The sequence below is a fragment of the Podarcis pityusensis genome (assembly GCF_964106645.2).
Source record: "Podarcis pityusensis genome assembly, chromosome: 2".
Lineage (NCBI taxonomy): Eukaryota > Metazoa > Chordata > Lepidosauria > Squamata > Lacertidae > Podarcis > Podarcis pityusensis.
The window spans coordinates 35,730,708-35,749,167 of NC_138029.1; the positions used below are offsets into that span (position 1 = coordinate 35,730,708).

At 41.2% G+C, this 18,460-nt stretch overlaps 1 protein-coding gene across 9 annotated transcripts in view; it reads right to left on the reverse strand.

Moving 5' to 3' along the window:
* The window catches only part of UNC13D (unc-13 homolog D), a 73,305-nt gene that overhangs the window by 29,651 nt on the left and 25,194 nt on the right, over positions 1 to 18,460 (reverse strand). For all 9 annotated transcript variants that reach the window (XR_013982407.1, XR_013982408.1, XM_080993641.1 and 6 more), the window contains 12 exons: positions 16,859 to 16,891; positions 14,257 to 14,364; positions 12,960 to 13,019; positions 12,266 to 12,332; positions 11,884 to 12,076; positions 10,416 to 10,460; positions 10,099 to 10,170; positions 9,856 to 9,925; positions 2,748 to 2,852; positions 1,772 to 1,864; positions 1,462 to 1,565; positions 330 to 447 (listed from right to left, as the gene is read on the reverse strand). Coding sequence is in view for 7 of the 9 variants with exons in the window: in XM_080993641.1 (XP_080849767.1) it covers positions 330 to 447; positions 1,462 to 1,565; positions 1,772 to 1,864; positions 2,748 to 2,852; positions 9,856 to 9,925; positions 10,099 to 10,170; positions 10,416 to 10,460; positions 11,884 to 12,076; positions 12,266 to 12,332; positions 12,960 to 13,019; positions 14,257 to 14,364; positions 16,859 to 16,891 (1,068 nt within the window). In the remaining 2 variants the exon portion in view is untranslated. The remainder of the gene's footprint in view (positions 1 to 329; positions 448 to 1,461; positions 1,566 to 1,771; positions 1,865 to 2,747; positions 2,853 to 9,855; positions 9,926 to 10,098; positions 10,171 to 10,415; positions 10,461 to 11,883; positions 12,077 to 12,265; positions 12,333 to 12,959; positions 13,020 to 14,256; positions 14,365 to 16,858; positions 16,892 to 18,460) is intronic.

The window sequence follows — 18,460 nt, forward strand, 5'->3', positions numbered from 1 at the left end:
TGTGCGGGTCATGATTCGCCGCTTCTGCGCATGACATCATTTTGCGCATCCGCGAGCGGCGAAACCCAGAAGTAACCCTTTCCAGTACTTCCGGGTCACCACAGGACACAACCTGAAAACGCTCAACTTGAAGCAAGCGTAACATGAGGTATGACTGTAGTGGCCATTTTTGCATGCTTAAGTATTCATGTACATAAGTGTTGCAGCATCAGTCCACATGAGGACTTAGCAGGAACTCCTTTTAGGTTAAACATGGTTCAAAGGCTGTCTCCGGCTGGACGGGCATATTCTACTCTACTAGCGCTTGTAATTCCAGGTCTCTTTCTTACCTGCTCCTGTCTTAATCGACCTTCCACCCACTGGTACTCTATGCTGGTGATCTGGTGGAGCAGGCAGCTGCTGTCAAACTCCAAGTTCTGGTAGAGCTTGCTGTAAGCCAGCCAGTGCCTGTGTCAAGGAGGGAGAAGTCACACAATAAGCACTGAAACGATGAGGATAAATGTCCCACAAAACTAGTGGGAAGGAGCAATAGTCACTTCAAAAGGAATAGGAATATAAAAAATCAACCCAACAAAGAACTGCAGATTCCGCCTTTTTTTTTTTTTAAATGATCACATTCCTTAGCCAGGATGCAATTATGCAGGTTACGTCTCTTTGCAGAAAACGGGGGATTGGTTTTCTTAATGTCTCTCGGGGGTGGAATTTAGATTTTTGTAGAATTATCATAGAGTTGGAAGGGATCCTGGGGGTCATCTAGTCCAACCCCCTGCAATGCAGGAACCCTGTCCATAGCTGTCCCTGAGTGGACTTGAACCATCAACCTTCTGGTTGACAGCCACAAGCACTGACCCACTGTGCCACCTCCAGGTTGAAGAAACTGAAACTGGTTATTTGAGACTGCTAAGTGATGGGAGAGGAGACAGCTCTTCTGTCAATAGTAAATATCTCTGGAAAGGTCTATTCAAGGAGGGGTGGAGTCACAATGCGTGCATAGTATATGGAAATGAATCAAACTCATGAATGGGATTCTAGGATTGACAGAGGAATCAGCAGAAGGCATCTGTGACTAAAGGCACTACTAGATGACTTCTTTTATTGAGCATCCATCTCAATTTGTTTGCAGAGAGATTAGAGGACACTGCCTACTTAATGAGCATTTCTTCTGGTTTGTCTGTGAGGAGGTTAGATGAGGTTGCATCAAAGCCAGTGTTATCCCACACCCTCCAGTGCATTTCCTTCATGAACTTGGTTCACATCAGGAAAAAAAATCCAATCTTCTGGAGGAAGCAGACTTACTAAGCAAGACCTCCCAACCAACTATAACCCGAATTTGCTGGAATGCGATTGAATCCCACCCGAAAGTAATGACAGTCCTAACTCCTAATGCCATTTGATTGCTGAAGTAACTTCCACATGGCAATATGCTGCTGCCTCGGGTGGAGGAGTGCAGGAGATACTCACGCCATAACCTGGTGGAAGTCTGAAATATCTTTTTGTGTAGCATGCAGATACAAGATTGTACTGGCATGTTTGCTCAACTCCCCATTCCAGGAAGTGCTGCCCACCTGCAAGGGAAAGGAAGGAGACTGTAGCAGTCATGTTGACATTATGACTGCTTTGAGAAGCTCTAGCAACCAGTTGCTCTGTGAGATTCTTGCTTTGTGCTTCTTTCTGCTGAGGCTCAGTTTCCATTTAGTGCCACTTACCTAGATTAGATTATTGAACTAGATGGAAGGAAACAGGGAGTAACCAAGTCAAGTCCATCATTTACCTGGTGCTGAAGAAGCTCATAAGAAACCATCTGCTGAAGAAGGTGCCGGTGGACTGTGTAGCTCGGTTGTGTCTTGCTGGCTGAGGTGGCTCTCTAGAAACGAAACAATGTCAGGCATCCAGCTTTTAGAAAGCACTAGAAGAGGGTGTTCTCTGCATATGTACCACAGACTGGAATCAGCTAACTAGGCCCCACCAGTGGAAGCCCACACAAAGACTTCTGCTAGTGAAATGAGGGCTTCCCTCCTCTCCTCCATCCTACATGCCTTCTGCCTTCCTCAATTGACTGGAAGGGGTTCAGAATAACCCCTGAAACAGCACATGGTGGGGGAAGATTGTTCCTCCAGGCAAGCGTTATGTTTAAAGCACACGGCTTCCCCAAAATAATCCTGGGAATGTAGTTTTCCCCTCACAGAGTGCAGTAAAAAATACATTACTAAATTCAATAAATAAGCATTTGCTGTCCTTTCATGACACCAAAAATCAGCTGCCTGAGGCAGGCACCTTACTCTGCCTAACGACAGAGCTGGCTCAGTTGCACACACACTTTCCCACAATACTGGGGATTGCTGATCCCTACATGTTCAATCATAACATTGACCCATATTAGAACACTTGACAAAGTGTCTCTTATATCTCAGTTACCTTCCTCCGAGACGTATAACCAAGGCAGGGTAGAAATATATGAGACAATGCCCATACTAGTAAAAGACCAATTCCCAATAGAGCTATAATAAGCCATAGCAGCAAAACAACACAGTTTCAGAACATCTGAATGTCATTTGAAAGGGTAAAGTCTTTACCGCCTTTGGGAAGGTAACCAAAGACTGGGTCAAGCAAACCTCCAGCAGGAGGTGACAACACAGGAGAAAAAGCCTTGCACTTTGATGCCATGCCAACCTAACCATCAAAGACCATAGCGCATAGTTCAGAGTCCCCTCCCCAGCTGGCTTCATATCGCCCTCTAAAGGGTTTACCCTCTTATGCATAAAAAGGAACTGCAGGTGGCAATGTCCTCGGTTGGGGTAGGTTTCTGTGCGAGGTTCCAGCCTGCACCAGCGGTCGTCTCTGCTGTGCAGGTCCTGTTCAAGCAAAGAGAGAAAGCAGATGATGAAAAGAGAGGTTAGGATAGTTCTGGCAGGTGAATTAGAGGCATCACCACTGAATTTTGTTATGCTGCCATCCAAACCCTGGTAAATGGCTGCTGCACCAGCCTGAAATTGGCAGAGGGATTGGGCCAAGATTGGGCACAATGCCCTCACGGGAGAGAAATAGGCTCAGCTCAGGATCCAGCAGATCTCAGACTGGCTCAACTATCCTCCATTTCAGGGCTTGCTGCAGGATGTTGTGGCAGGGACCCTGCCAGTGGCACTTCTACCCACGCGTTGGGTGGGTGAAACAGGGAGCTGTCACTCTGTGGGCAGAAGCCAACACATACGCCCCATGCCCAAAACAGAGGGGGTTTGGATTATAGCCTTTGATACATTGTGAAAAATTAAATAAATGTATTTTTTGAAAAACACAACAAAGCAATTCCGATTGCAGAACACGCATTTTCAACATGACCGCAGCGTTTAATCAATTTGTTGCTATGGTTACAGTTTGGTAAATTACAGATTTGAACCTGCTCCCTCCAATCAGTGAGGTTGGAGTGACAACAAAAACCAACTCTGGAATCTGGATCTCTTTTAGTGGCACATACCATGCCAGCTGCCACACAGGTCCCATCTTCCCTGGACCACACTGGATTTAAAAAATAATAATGAACCAAGACGGCTTTCTTTATCTAAAGCAGGGATAATTAAACTTCTTTGATTGACAGCCACACTTATCCTTAACCAACCCTCTGGGAGCCACATGCCAAACAATCTCACATGCGCATTTGCAGGAGACACATAGAGAATCCCACCTCCCTAACTCAAAGTTTTGGTTAACCACTTTATGACATGTGAATTATTTGTGAGGATTAAACATGGCTCAAGGAAGACCAGGATACCAACAGGTAAAACATTGCCATGAAAATTCGCTCTTTTTTTTTTTTTTTTTTGTAAGAATTTTTATTGGTTTTACAGAATAATTTTAAACAATACAAACAAATAAAAAAAGACATACAAACATGTAAAATTTCATAACCTTTTTTTCATGTCCCTCTCTTCTCGGACTCCCCCAAACCTCCCCTTCCTACATCCCAATTTCCAAAATTTATTTCAGCAAATTCTAATTAATTTTATCAAATATATTTTTTCTTATTCTTTTCTTCAACTTAATCTTATGTCACTGTAATCTCCTTTTCTTTCTCCAAACCTCGACATTTTAACATTCCTCAATTTTATAATAGTTCTTAAGGTAAATTTTAAATTTCTTCCAATCTTCTTCCGCCGTCTCTTTCCCCTGCTCACGGATTCTGCCAGTCATCTCAGCCAGTGTCATATAGTCTATTACCTTCATCTGCCACTCTTCCAAGGTGGGTAATTCTTCTGTCTTCCAATACTTTGCGATAAGTATTCTTGCTGCTGTCGTAGCATACATAAAGAAATTTCTATCTTTCTTTGACACCAATTGGCCGACAATGCCCAAGAGAAAGGCCTCTGGTTTCTTAGGAAAAGTACATTTAAGTACCTTTTTCATTTCATTATATATCATTTCCCAGAAAGCCTTAATCTTCGGGCACGTCCACCAAAGATGATAAAAAGTACCTTCCGTTTCTTTACACTTCCAACACTTATTATCAGGCAAATGATAAATTTTTGCTAGCTTGACTGGGGTCATGTACCACCTATAGATCATTTTCATAATATTTTCCTTTAAGGCATTACATGCCGTAAATTTTATACCAGTGTTCCACAACCATTCCCAGTCAGCAAACATAATGTTATGACCAATGTCCTGTGCCCACTTAATCATAGCTGATTTAACTATTTCATCTTGTGTATTCCATTTCAGCAGCAGATTATACATTTTTGACAAATTCTTAGTATTGGATTCTAACAGTTCAATTTCTAATTTTGATTTCTCCACCTGGAATCCAATTTTCCTGTCTTGTTTATGTACCTCCATTATTTGATAATAATGGAGCCAATCTCGAACCTTGGGTTTCAATTTCTCATAGCTCTGTAACTTCAATTTATCTCCATCTTGTTCCAAAATTTCCCAATACTTTAGCCATTCAGCTTCCATATTAAGCTTTTTCAGCGCTGTAGCCTCTAAAGGTGACAACCATCTAGGGGTTTTACTTTCCAACAAATCTTTATATCTTATCCAAACGTTATATAATGCTTTCCTGACAATATGGTTTTTAAAGGCCCTATGCACCTTAATTTTATCATACCATAGATATGCATGCCAACCAAATGTATTATTAAAACCTTCTAAGTCCAAGATATCTGTATTCTCGAGGAGCATCCATTCTTTCAGCCAGCAAAATGCTGCTGCTTCATAATACAGTTTTAAGTCCGGCAGGGCAAACCCCCCTCTTTCTTTTGCATCCGTCAGTATTTTAAATTTTATTCTGGGCTTTTTGCCCTGCCAGACAAATTTCGAGATATCCTTCTGCCACCTCTTGAAACAATCTATCTTGTCCAGAATTTGTAATGTTTGGAACAAAAATAACATTCTAGGCAATACATTCATCTTAATAGCTGCAATTCGGCCTAACATTGACAATCTCAAATTTGACCATATTTCTAGATCTTTTTTAATTTCCGACCAACATTTTTCATAATTGTCTTTATACAAGTTCGAATTCTTAGATGTCAAATAGACCCCTAGGTATTTCACCTTCTTTACCACTGTCAAACCTGTTTCATTCTGGAACTTCTCCCTTTCCATGACTGTCAAATTTTTTTCCAAAACTTTAGTCTTTTGTTTATTCAATTTAAATCCGGCCACCTGACCAAATTCTTGAATTAGCTCCAACACCCTTTTTGTACTAGTGTCTGGCTCTTGTAAAGTAAGTACTAAATCATCTGCAAAGGCCCTTAACTTGTAATGTTTGGCTCCGACCTGTACACCTTTAACCTGCTGGTCATCTCTAATCATATTAAGCAACACCTCCAGAACAGAAATAAAAAGTAAAGGGGAAATTGGGCACCCCTGTCGTGTCCCTTTTTCTATTTTAAATTCTTCAGTTATCACATTATTTACAATCAACTTAGCCTTTTGTTCAGCGTATATGGCACCCATACCATTCTCAAATCCTTGGCCTACCCCCATCCCATGAAGATTCTTTTTCATAAAACTCCAAGAAATATTGTCAAAGGCTTTCTCCGCGTCCACAAAGATCAGAACTGCTTTAGTGTTTATATTCACCTCTAATAATTCCAGAATGTCTATTATGTTCCTCACATTATCTGATAAATGCCTTTTTGGGAGAAAGCCTGCTTGGTCCTTATGAATCTTCTCCATCAACACTCTTTTCAATCTTTTTGCCAGAATGTCTGCAAAAATTTTATAATCCACATTAAGTAATGATATTGGGCGGTAGTTCTTAAGTTGAGTCTTTTCAGTCTCTGTCTTTGGTATGAGTGAAATATACGCTTCTTTCCACGATTCTGGTGCCCTTTTCCCCTCCAAGATCTCATTACAGACTTCCTTTAATGGTTGTACCAGCCACTCCTTCAAAGCTTTATAGTATCTGGAAGTCAGTCCATCTGGTCCTGGAGATTTGCCCAGTTGCATATTTTGAATGGCACTCTCTATCTCTTGATCTGTTATTCTCTGGTTTAGATCCACCTTACTTTGGTAGGAGATTTTTTGTAGTCCATACTTTTTAAGGAATTCGTCTATATCTTCTTCCTTCTGCGGTCCTTGTGAATATAGCTTTTTAAAATAACTCAAAAAACAGTTTCTTATCTCGTTAGGTTTAGAAATATTCTTTCCATCCACTTCTAGACTTGTAACTGTATTTAGTTTCTGTCTTTTCTTCAGTTGCCAAGCCAGAAGCTTACCACATTTATCTGCTGATTCAAAAGTCTTTTGTCTCATTTGTTTTATCTTCCATTCAATCTCTTGATTCATCAATTCCATATATTGTGTCTGGTATAACTTAATCTCTCTCAGAATCTCCTGGGACTTTGGTTTTGATCTCAATTTCTTCTCTCCTTCTTTTATCTTTTCCAAGATCTTATCCTTCTTCTCATTTTGCTTTCTCTTTTTTACTGAATTTTGTTGAATTAAAAATCCTCGCATCACTGCTTTGCTTGCGTCCCATATCACTCTTTTTTCTACATCAGTTTTTAGATTTATTTCAAAATAGTCCTTTAAAGTTTTTTGGGCCTTTCTATGGATCTCCTCGTCTCGAAATAGGTTGTCATTCATCCTCCATCTGAATTGACCAGTTACTGTAAATTTCATCTCCATCTTCACGGCGTTATGGTCGGAGCAAGTCTTTGGACAGATTTCCACTTTCTTAATCTTTGGAGCCAACCCACTAGTAATCCAAATTTGATCGATTCTGGTCCAGGTCATCATTGCTTCAGAGAAGAAGGTTCCCTCTCTCTCGAGAGGGTTCCTTGTTCTCCATATATCAATCAAGTCCATATTTTCAGTCATTTCAAAGAAAGTCTTTGGTAGTCTCCCATCTCTGGTAATTACCTGTCTTTGTGCTTTATCCATATTTGTAGATACCACTCCGTTCATATCTCCCATCATAATTAATTTGTAATCCAAATAGTCCAACAATGTCTCATGCAGCTTCTTAAAAAATTCTGACTTCCCTTCATTAGGTGCATAGATCCCTAGTATCAAAAATTTTTCACCTTGAATTTGCACTTCAATTGCCAAATATCTTCCTTGTTCATCTTTAAATATAAACTTTGGGGAAAATTTTTCTTTTGCATAGATTACCACTCCTCTTTTCTTAACTTTATCCGATGAAATAAATTCTTGGCCTAATCTCTTATTGACGAGTAATTTCCTATGCAATCTTGTTATATGAGTTTCCTGTAAACAAATTATGTCCAACTGCTCTTTTTTCAATAAATGGAATATGTTTTTCCTCCTTCGCGGAAGATTGAGTCCATTACAATTCCAGCTTAGAAGTTGCAGGGCCATCCTGAAGCTATTTACCTCCTGTCGCTCCGAGTAGTTGTTCTTCTTCTGTCGGTGATTTCAGTCCAAACGTCAGGTTTAAAATGTCTGTTGCGTCTTTCGTTTCTGATGTTATTTCCTCTCCGACTGTTCCTTTCAGAAGGTCTTCCCTGTAGTGATTTAAAAATTGATCTCGATCTTCTACTGATCTTATCCTTATTTTCCTACCTTTGAATTTGAAAGATAGGCCTTGCGGGAATTCCCACCTGAAAGGTACTTCGTTCTTCTTCAGCAATCCGACCAATTCTTTATAGTATGTTCTTGCGTCTAGAATTTCCTTTGGGATATCTTTAAAGATCTCCACAAAAGACTTTTCAATCTGAGTGTTCTTTGAAAATGCAGGCTCAATATTTTTTCTCTTTCCTCTCTTGATCTTAATGTTATTAGGCAATCCCTTGGCTTCTTCCTGCCTTGTGCTCTTCCCAGTCTAAAAGCAGTGACTATTTTAATTTCTTCCTTCTCTAACTCCTGTTGCCAAAAATCAGAAAATTCTTTAGAAAGGAAGTTCGCCAAGTTGTCTCCTTCACTTTCAGGCACCGCTCGTAGTCTTAAGTTTCTACTTCTCCTCTCCAATTCAAGCATAGACAGGGCCAATGTATGATCTTCTAGCTTTTTGCAAACTGGTACAATTTTTTCCTGTGTAGCATCCGCCGAGACTTTAGCCTCATCAGCAGAGACTTTGGCTTCTTCTGCGATTTTACGTATATTAGCAGAGTCCTCTAATATTTTATTAATAGATTCTGTATTAGATGTCACCCTTTTCCCTAATTCATTCACACTTTGTGTATTCTGATCAAGTTTGATTGAGAGTTCTGTCAATTTTCTACTATTTTCCGCCCCCTGCTTTGTCAAAGATTCCAAAGACTCATTTATTTTAACCAAAGCTTGTGTTACAGGATCTGATGACATTGTTGTTCTTGTCTGACCAGTTGCAGCTGGTGCCACTGGGATGCCTGGGACTGAAATTCTTCGCTGTGAAGATTTTGTTTTGTATTGTCTCCCAGACCTGGTTGTTGTCTCTTCTGATGCACCACTCATGCCTAGCCAAGGTCACTCTCGCAGCTGTTAGTTGTTTTTCAAGGGAAATTTCCACTGCCTTAATAGTTACAGCCCAATTTGCAACAGTTATCAAAGTATCCTCTAGGGGAACAAAGTTTCCAAAGCTACACAAAATGTCTTACAGTCCAAAATTCCCCTGAGGTTTCCCAATAGTCAATTGTAACAGTTCTTATATTTTCAGAGTTCAACAAACCAGTAATTTAATGTCTCTCCTGAGCTGAGTAGTTTGAAACAATGTAATAATCTAAGTGACAGCTCACTGACAGTTCTCTCTCTCCAGGTTCCTTTGCCCCGGCAGTCCGTTTCAGGGGTATTTGACACAGCGATAAAAAGTTTTAAAATCTTTTTCTGGCAGGTTCTAATTCCAAATTCCTCCCCCTTTTGCTCCTGCCTACCAAAAGGGGGAAAATTCACAGTTTATGTCTGGTTCTCTTCACTCTTTGCGATCTCTCAATGGTTGCAGCTTTTAATCCTTCTTTGCTTTATCCTTATGCAGTCCGGGAAAGGCTGACTTCCTTACTTTAACCAATCCCGTTTTCAGCCAAATTTCAAAAAGATAATTGTAAATCCCAATTAAGTCAGTCTTACTCACTGGTTTTACTTTGTAATCCAATTTTCAGGAAGGAATCGGCGCTCTCCGGCTATGGCGATGCGGCTTCGCTTTACAAGCTGGGTAGCGGCTCTCAGCACCGCTTCTCCCCCCGCTGCCGTTCCGGAGCCTTTAAAAAGGCTCCCTTGCGATTTCGGGGGGGCGCGATGGTGCCCACCGAGCCTCCTTGTTCACAGGCTTCCACGCCTGTAATTTTTGAGGGTCCCCGCTTCGCCGTAGCGACAGGACCCGAACTTGTAAAGCAGACCCCCTCCGGAGCTCGGAGGGAAATCCGCCATTAACCGATGGCGCCGACCGGAAGTCTGAAAATTCGCTCTTCCCTTCCTCACCTGCAGGCGAAGTACCACATTCCCCAGAAAGTCATCCTGCCCTTTGTCCTTGCGAGCTTCCTTAAAAATCCTGGAGAGGAAAAAGCAAACCAGAGAGGGTGAAATGGCAAGGGGAAACTTCTATTGTACAGAAGAGCACAGAATATTGTTCCATTTTGTTCTTTAAATGCCTTTTCTTGCTTGTCCAATAGCCTCTCTGGATGACCCTACATTAACGTGAAAAGGCCCATGGTTAGTACAAACCTCTTCAGGCCATGGAGGTCTGTCAACTCTCCCAGTTTGTGGCGCACAGTTTCGACATCATCATCCGAGTCCCTACAAGAAACAGATTTAAAGATGTACAAGCGAAACAGAGAAAGAGATGGAAACAAAATGAGAAGAGTGTCAGCCAAAAGACAATTTAGTATTCTGGACAGATGGACTGACATTAACAGAGTGGTATATTTCTGTGAGGGTGCAATGTTAGGCCTGACCAACTCCACAGAGATCTTTGAAGCCATACAATTCAAATGTCACAAAGGGTACAAGTGCTGTGAGGAATAACACCCAACCCTACTTACCACATGTCTAGATGTAACCAGGCATTCTCTATATCTTTAAACTCCCTAGAAGGTAAAATTGGAACATTTTATTAATGCAATGAATATGCAGTTGAAAATTCACTCCATTTTTATCTCACCTTTCCTCCAAGAAACTGAAAAGTGGCCCATATATAACCAAAAATAAATAATGTTGCAATTAAAGCAAACTATGATTACAGCTAACAATATACCAAAGAATAAGCAGCTGCACAGGCAAAAGAGCTTCTATCAGCCAGTAATGCAAATGAAGGACTTGGGTACGTTTCCTTCTGGAGAATGTGGTGTTGTCACTCTTCCCAGGGATGCCAGATAATTAAATAGATGGGATGTAAAAGGACCATTTAAGTCCAGTGTTTCTCTAACCTGGGTTTCTAGTTGTTTTGGGACTATAGTTCCTATCAGTTCCTGACCACTGGTCCTGCTAGCTAGGGATGATGGGAGTTGTGGTCCAAAAACAGCTGGAGACCTAAGTTTGGGAAACATCGATTTAGTCAAAGCGAACTTTCAACCAGGGTTCTGCCTTCTGATACAATTAAGCAACACAGTGCAATATGTAACTTTATTTATATTTTGATATATGTGCTCTTAGAGAGTGCAATACAGCACTACTTTCATATTTTCGGTCTTGTTGCTGTTTATGCATTGCTAATTTTTCACCAGAAACTAAAGAGGTACCTCCTTCCCCAGAACTTTGGAAACTGCTGATGTTGGGAACCACCCTGATAATTTTAATCACCTGCTTTTATACCCCGCTGATGTTTTGTTTTATTCTTTTGACATTTTATAGCGTTCACTGTTTCTTTTACTATTTTTACATGATGCATTTCTGCCTTGTGAACATATGGTGAAGGGCACACTATGCATAAGGATTTATTTATATATTAGGCTTGTTAGCCACTTGCTACCTGAAAGTCTCCATGCAAACCTACATAACACATCTGAAAACATGAATATAAATACATTACACCATGAAAGCAAAACAACCCCCATAACAGCCATATGTAAACAAGCCTACCTCATTATGACAACCAGCTGATTATAGGCATTATTTTTAGAATTGTCCTGGATTTGCAGACAGCTATATATATTCATCTATCTGAGTCACCCTCAACCCAAACAGCAGCAGATCTTCTCACAGGGCAACAAACCACTTTCTCTGGGTTTGCCACCCTGCTGAATATTAGTCTGGATCTCATGGCAGTGGTCTGAAACCATGCTGCAAAACGTCAAACTACTAGAGAATCACTTCTCCAATAAGGATAACCTGCATACTACTCCTTTCGCCAGCTGCCAACCCCCTTGCTACTTTCATGGGCGATGCTTACATACACAGGAGAGGCAGATTTGGAGATCTGGTTCTTGCCTGTGGTTCCTGCAAGGACTGGGAAGAGGAAGCACCCCAAATTGTCAGAAGCAAAACACACACTCTTAAGGAAGCAAGACGTACAGGATAAAGGTTTCATTCCACACAGGATTTAGAGTCTGACTGATGATTTGGGTGCGGTGAGTCTGGTCTTCAGGGAGCAGATTCTTCACCACAGCCTTTGATCGCTTTTTGTTCTCTTGACGGGAGCCACCACTGGTGGAAGAGTCCCGAGTTTTCTCTTCTATCCCTAGGAGGCAGTATGGGTCGCTGAATCCTGCAAGCACAGAAGTAGCTATTGAAACGTACAAGGATTGCTTTATATGTTAAGGCCCCATCACCACCAGCAGGATGGGAGTTGGAAAATGTCCTCATGTTCTCAGTGTTTTACAGGGAGAAGCCCATCCTGAGCTGAAGGAGGAACCATATTTTTAGGTTCAAAAGTCCCTTTAAGTTGTCCACTCACCACTGACATCTTTACCCAGAATGCCCCTGGCTTGCTTCACAGTTGCTTTAAGACAAAAAATTGGTTTCTGAAGAAGAAATAGAAAGAATACATTTAACTTGTGAGTCATTCAATCCTTCAAAAAGAGCACAGAACAGATCCACAGAGCAGATCCTGGGAGTTTGCCAACAGACCTCGCAAACAGGAACAAGGATTGCTGGAGGAGACTGAAGAGTGAGCTTTTGGAGCCTGAGGGGTGTGTGTGTGTGGCTGATGGCTCTGTGGGAACACAGGATCTGAGGGGGAGGAGTTACAACTGAGAGGAAGCCAGGCTGAGGGAGGAGTTAGCAACCAGCAGCAGTCAAACTTCGCTCATTGCAGATCCTGGGAGCTTACAACCAGACCTCACAAACAGGGGCATTTGCAAGGGCATTTAGTGGGGTAGTTTAAGGGGAAGGCCCAGAGTTCTGTCTCTTGGTGTGCATAGGACCAGAGACATGGGGGAGCAAGGGAGCTGCTGCAGTGACCTGTAACACCTGTGCCATGTTTGTCATTCTGCCAGAGAACAAGCAAGTGCAAGCAGTTAGGAAAAACACTCATGGTGTGTGTGAAGCAGAGCTGGTGAGGGGCATGGCTAGGGAGAAGGTGGGGTCTGGAGAGAGTTATGAGGCCCAGATAAAGAGAAGGTCTGAGTTCCCCTCCCCTTAGACGTTACCTCTAGCTCTTTGACCCTCTGTAGTAGAATATTATGCTCTTCTGGATCCATATTGAAGGCCTGGTTGAGATATTGGAAAAGAAACAATTAGAGACCTACTTGTTTTTATAATACTGCATGAAGTGGGGCAAGTTCCATCACCTCGAGCACAGCGAAGGGAAACAGCATCGAGCAGGCATGCTAAGAGTAATCCCTTATAGCCTTGACACAGATTATTTTAGATTACACATAAAATAGAGCTGAGGAACTGATAGCTCTCCAGACTACAATTCCCATCACCCCTGACAACTGGCGATGCTGGCAGGAGCTGATAGGAACTAGAGTCCCAACAATAACTGGAGGGCAACAGGTTCCCCATGCTTGGCTTAAAAGAAGAACAATTTGTTACAGTTCTTAGGGCTTCAGTTTTCATTGTCTCTTGATGTCTCAGGATAGCTGCTTGCACATTCTCCTTACGTACATCTTTCCTGATCATTGGATCAGCAGGCTATTTGGGTCAGCTTTAGAGGCTGTCTTTCAAACAGCATCAGTTCTGTGCCCAAACAGACACTCATCCCAGTAGAGACCAATTGCTTGCTTGACTATCACCTTTATTGCAAAACATAAGGGGGACCATAACTCTCTGTGGGAGTGGGAAGTAGCAAGGAATTGTGAACGCCACCTTGAAAAGGGATGGGTATCCACAATGTCAAATTATGAAATTAAAAGGAAGAGAGGAGAAAGGAACCCTGATGGTGGAAGAGGCAATAATACCCAGATATAGAAAAGGGATGCTGAGGAAAGGTTAGTACATCTTTCAAGTGGCACCAACTTTAAGTAAATATTAATGCGGGCTGGGACAGGACACAGAATATGGTGCAGACAGAACATTTTTCCGCTGTTTATTTTCTAAGGCAAGTTGTACCAAAATTATCTACTGCAGAACATCCTAAGCCTAGCCACTAGCTTTCTGAAAAAGGCAATTTCAGGTGGCCTCTCAAACATCAGGCCTTCTTAAGGAATGAAGCCTAGCAAGTAAAGTTTTGTCTGTTGGCTTCTACTGTCACCATTACTTGCCTGCAGTTCTTCTCTGACAAATGGACTCCATATAGCAGAGAATAAGCACTTTCCTCAAGATGTCATTTGGGATGTCTTGTGGGTGTGATGGTGGTAGGGATATTAACAAAACTGAGACAGTCATTTCTTGCAGTGGGAGGAAAATAAATGGGCAAGGCAAGAACACAACCCCAAACAGAGATGGATGCCAGACTTTAGGCTGGATATTAATGAGACAAGATGGACTTGGCTTTCATCTGACCTTCTGCACATATGTGTACAGCTCTTCTGGATCAGCAACATGGCTAAGTTCTGGTTTGCCCAAGCGATGGAGAATGGTGTAGAGGACCTCTTCATATAGCAGGGTGCGCTGCAACAGCACATTAGAAACAGATCAAAACAAAGCCAAAGTCTTCTGGGTTACTGTCCCTACATTCTTACTTTATTGTGGATTGGTTAACCAAAGGGAACCTTGAACAGAATAAGGTTGTTGTTCATAAGAGAAGGGTTTTTCATACTAATAATCCATTTTAACGTATCTCAGGGCTGGATTTCATGATGTAGAACCAGAGAAGTGGAAGTAGCCAGAAGGCCATCTGATTCAAACCAATTATCACATGGCAGAACCCCCTTCCAACCTGCCATGACCAACTCCCTTCCTTTTAGACTAACACAGCACTTTGACTTCAGCTCTAGAGGCATGCCTATTGTGTCTCAAGGCAGACTGATGCCAACACGACCTTGGAGGAGGGAGATTCCAATGGTGCCCCAGCACCTATCGAGATCATCACCCAGAAAGCTGCCCCAGTCAGAAAGAACCTAATACACCATGACTGGCCCTACTCTCCAATGCTAGATCCTCAAAATCCCCCAGGAGCAGAAACAGCAGCAGATCTGAGTAAAGAACCAGCCCAGAAAGTGCAAAGTGCAGCATATATCTGACAACACAATGCCTCCTTTCTCTTGGTGCTACTAAGGAGAAGGAAGCCAGAAACAATATGTGCTCTGGATCAGCGCCCTGCTGCTGCTGCTGCTCCTGTTTGGGGTTGGAGAAGTAATATCAGCAATAAAGCTGCCCAGCAGTTGCTGTGACTCATCTTCTGTCTGTTGTCTGTGATGGGAGCTGTCCAGCTAGAGAGTCTCTATAGATGGACAGCTCCCCTGTTGCTTTGGATGACTTGCTTCCTGAGCTCTGGGCTTGCCAAGAAGATGGGAAGATGGAGCAAAGCAGCAACGATGATCAGGAGTTACAGTCACACTAACCAACCTAACACAGTGAAGTTGACAGTCTGCCACAACAAACTAGGAGCTCTGCACAGGAAACAGCTCCAGGCTGTATGGCATGGTGTGGGTGTGTTTCACACAGGGTGGATAAAAAAATAAATAATTTTTTTTTTAAATGGATTTTTTATTTAAATCGGATTTTTAAAATAAAATGCTTTTGGAGGGAAAATCTTTCTAAAGATAGCTTTCTATTTAAGTTACATTATAGTCCAAAGGCTATTCATCAGGATATAAGGATTTGTTTTAAGTTTTTCAGTCTAAGTTTTTTTTTTAAAAAAAAATGTTTAACCACAGCAGTTAACGAACATGGATACATATGCTATAATGCTATTGTTTTAGTTAAATAAATTGTTTAAATTATTATTAAGGAAATGATTATTTTTCTCCTTCCATTAAAGTACAGTAGAAAAGTTGTCCAAATATAAATAGTTAATTTATTAAGCCTCATAATAATTTCATAATTATCTGTTAATGTATTTGTAATAGTATAACCAAATCAGTTATTTTTTCTATAACTGTAAAAACTGTAAATAAAAACTAAATTTATTATTCCAAAAATGAAACCTTCATCTGGTTGTAAACATTAAGATTATACCAGCAAGAATAAGTCTTTCTGTAAAAAAATGATTTAAATCAAGTCTTACTGACTAGTGATTTAAATCAAGTCTTACTGACTAGTGATTTAAATCATGATTTAAATCCTGATTTATATCTTTTTGATTTAAATCAAATCCTGGTTTCACGCTTTATTTCATGCTGAAATACACCTCTTCATCTCTGCTTCTGACACCTGAGATATACATTTTTAGGACCCACCCATCTTTTTCTTTTTTCGTGTAAGTTTTAAAACTGTTTTAAACTGTATGTTAAATTGTTGTAACCAACTTGAGGGCCTTACAGTGATGGGTGGGTAATTAACAACAACAACAACAACTTCACAACAGCTAGATACCTAGGCATAATGATTGGAGATAACAAATCTGTCCCTTTTTCGAAAAACAGTACATAATATTCGAGCTCACCCACTGAATCTGGCTGTATAACCCAGACACACACACAAAAAAGGGAAAGTACTATTTCACAGAATGCATCATTACCTTATGGAATTCATTGCCTGAGGGTGTGGAGGCAGTCAATGAACTAAATGGCCTTAAAAGGGATTAGACAAATCCATGGAGGAATATGTGTTAATGGCTATAAGCTGTGATGGCTAAATGAAGCTTCTAGGTTCAGAACACAGGCAAAACAGTCTCTGAATAGCAGTTGTCAGGACACCTACAAACCCTTCTTTGTATGTTTTCCGGAGGCATCTACATATGGACCATACTTTTAAAGCACATTCCTCCGGCCAAAGGATCTTGGAAACTAGTTTCCACTTCACAGAGCTACAATTCCCAGCAACTTAAACAAACTACAGTTGCCAGCATTCTTTGGGGGAAGTAATGCACTTTAAACGCATGGTGTGCGCACAGCCTCCCGGGTGCCCATTGTTGGAAATAAAGCTGCTGAACAAGTGGTCCTTTGGCATGATCTACCAAGGCTCTGTGATTGTATACTATTAGGAATGAATAGATTCTTACCTCTCTCTTAGAGAATTTATGAGACAGGTCCATCTGGGGAAAACAAAAGAAAAAGACTTTCATTGACAAGCTGTAATCAGTGGTGCTGTCAAAGTAAAACTTTGGGGCAGGAATGCAGGGTCTTACTCAGCAGAATGGATCAGGAGGGGTCCCAAAATGGGGCAAATGCATTACCACAAATGCTTACCACATTGTAACTTTAAAACTAACACAAAAACATCATCAAAATCAGAAATATATACGTAAACAAAAGCAAGTTTTTAAAAAAGTCATTATGCCATATTTAAAAGTCGTCTACCTTCCCAAATAAATCTTATTTTCAATAAAGACAGAGGGGGAAGAAAAGCAGAATGCAATTACAGTGGTACCTCAGGTTACATACGCTTCAGGTTACATACGCTTCAGGTTACAGACTCTGCTAACCCAGAAATAGTGCTTCAGGATGAGAACAGAAATTGTGCTCTGGCGGCGCGGCAGTGGCAGCGGGAGGCCACATTAGCTAAAGTGGTGCTTCAGGTTAAGAACAGTTTTAGGAACAAATTAAGTACTTAACCCGAGGTACCACTGTACTCTCCTTTTTAACACTCAAACAATGCTAAATAAATACAAAACATTCTATAGAGATGTGGGTGCCTTAAAGTACAAGTGGAGTCCTTTCCCCAACACCAAGTACACAGAGCATTTCCCAAAATATGGAGCAAGCCTTCAGGGCATCTAGGTTCTCAGGTAGACATACATCTCAAGAACTTTTAGAATAAAAGAACAGCCAGTAACAATTCCGCTATTTGTCTCGTGAATTAAGGGCAGCATGCAATGAAGCAATTCCATTCGAACACAGACTTCTGGATGCACAATGGAACTTTCCTTCCCTCTCCTTATGCACCCCTTTAAGCTGTTATGGGGTTTCCCCCAACCCTCTGGAGCAGCTATGGGGAGGGTCCAGGGGCTACGCAGGGAGAAGTCTTTGAACTCATGGAACGACTTCATTGGATACTACCCTAAATGTTTACATTTTCTTACAAAAAACAGCTCTACTCCTCTGTAATATTCACATGATTTCACAGTATAATGTAAACAACAACCAAAACTACAACAACCCTTTCTTTATTAAACACAATGGGTTATTGGCATTAATGTTTATTGCAAGCAATCTTACAGGGATTGGGCACAACAGAAGGAAACCTGGAGCAACCTTAACTACTGACAAATTACTATGGTAAAAAGACTGGGAACAGTAGCTTGAAAATGAAATGATTTCCTTTTATAGGTCTGCTGTGTACTTTACACAAGAGACAGAAAACTGAAGATGAGGCTTTTCTGACTGTCTGCCCAGCAAATGTACTGCACAAGAAAACTGCTGGGAGGTTGTCCTCAGCCTGAGGAATCACCAGCTGGAGAAAGTGAGCAATAAATGCTGGCATTATATATGTGAATTCTTAAGAGCCCAGACAAGTTAATGAGGAGTATTAAAAAGATGCACTAGTAAGTCTGTGAACCTGGTTTGAAAAGCAAGAGTACGCAGTGCTCCCAACGTGTGTTCCAGGAAGAAAATGGTTTGGCTGCCTTGACAATTCATCACTACTAACTACAGCTAACAGCTAC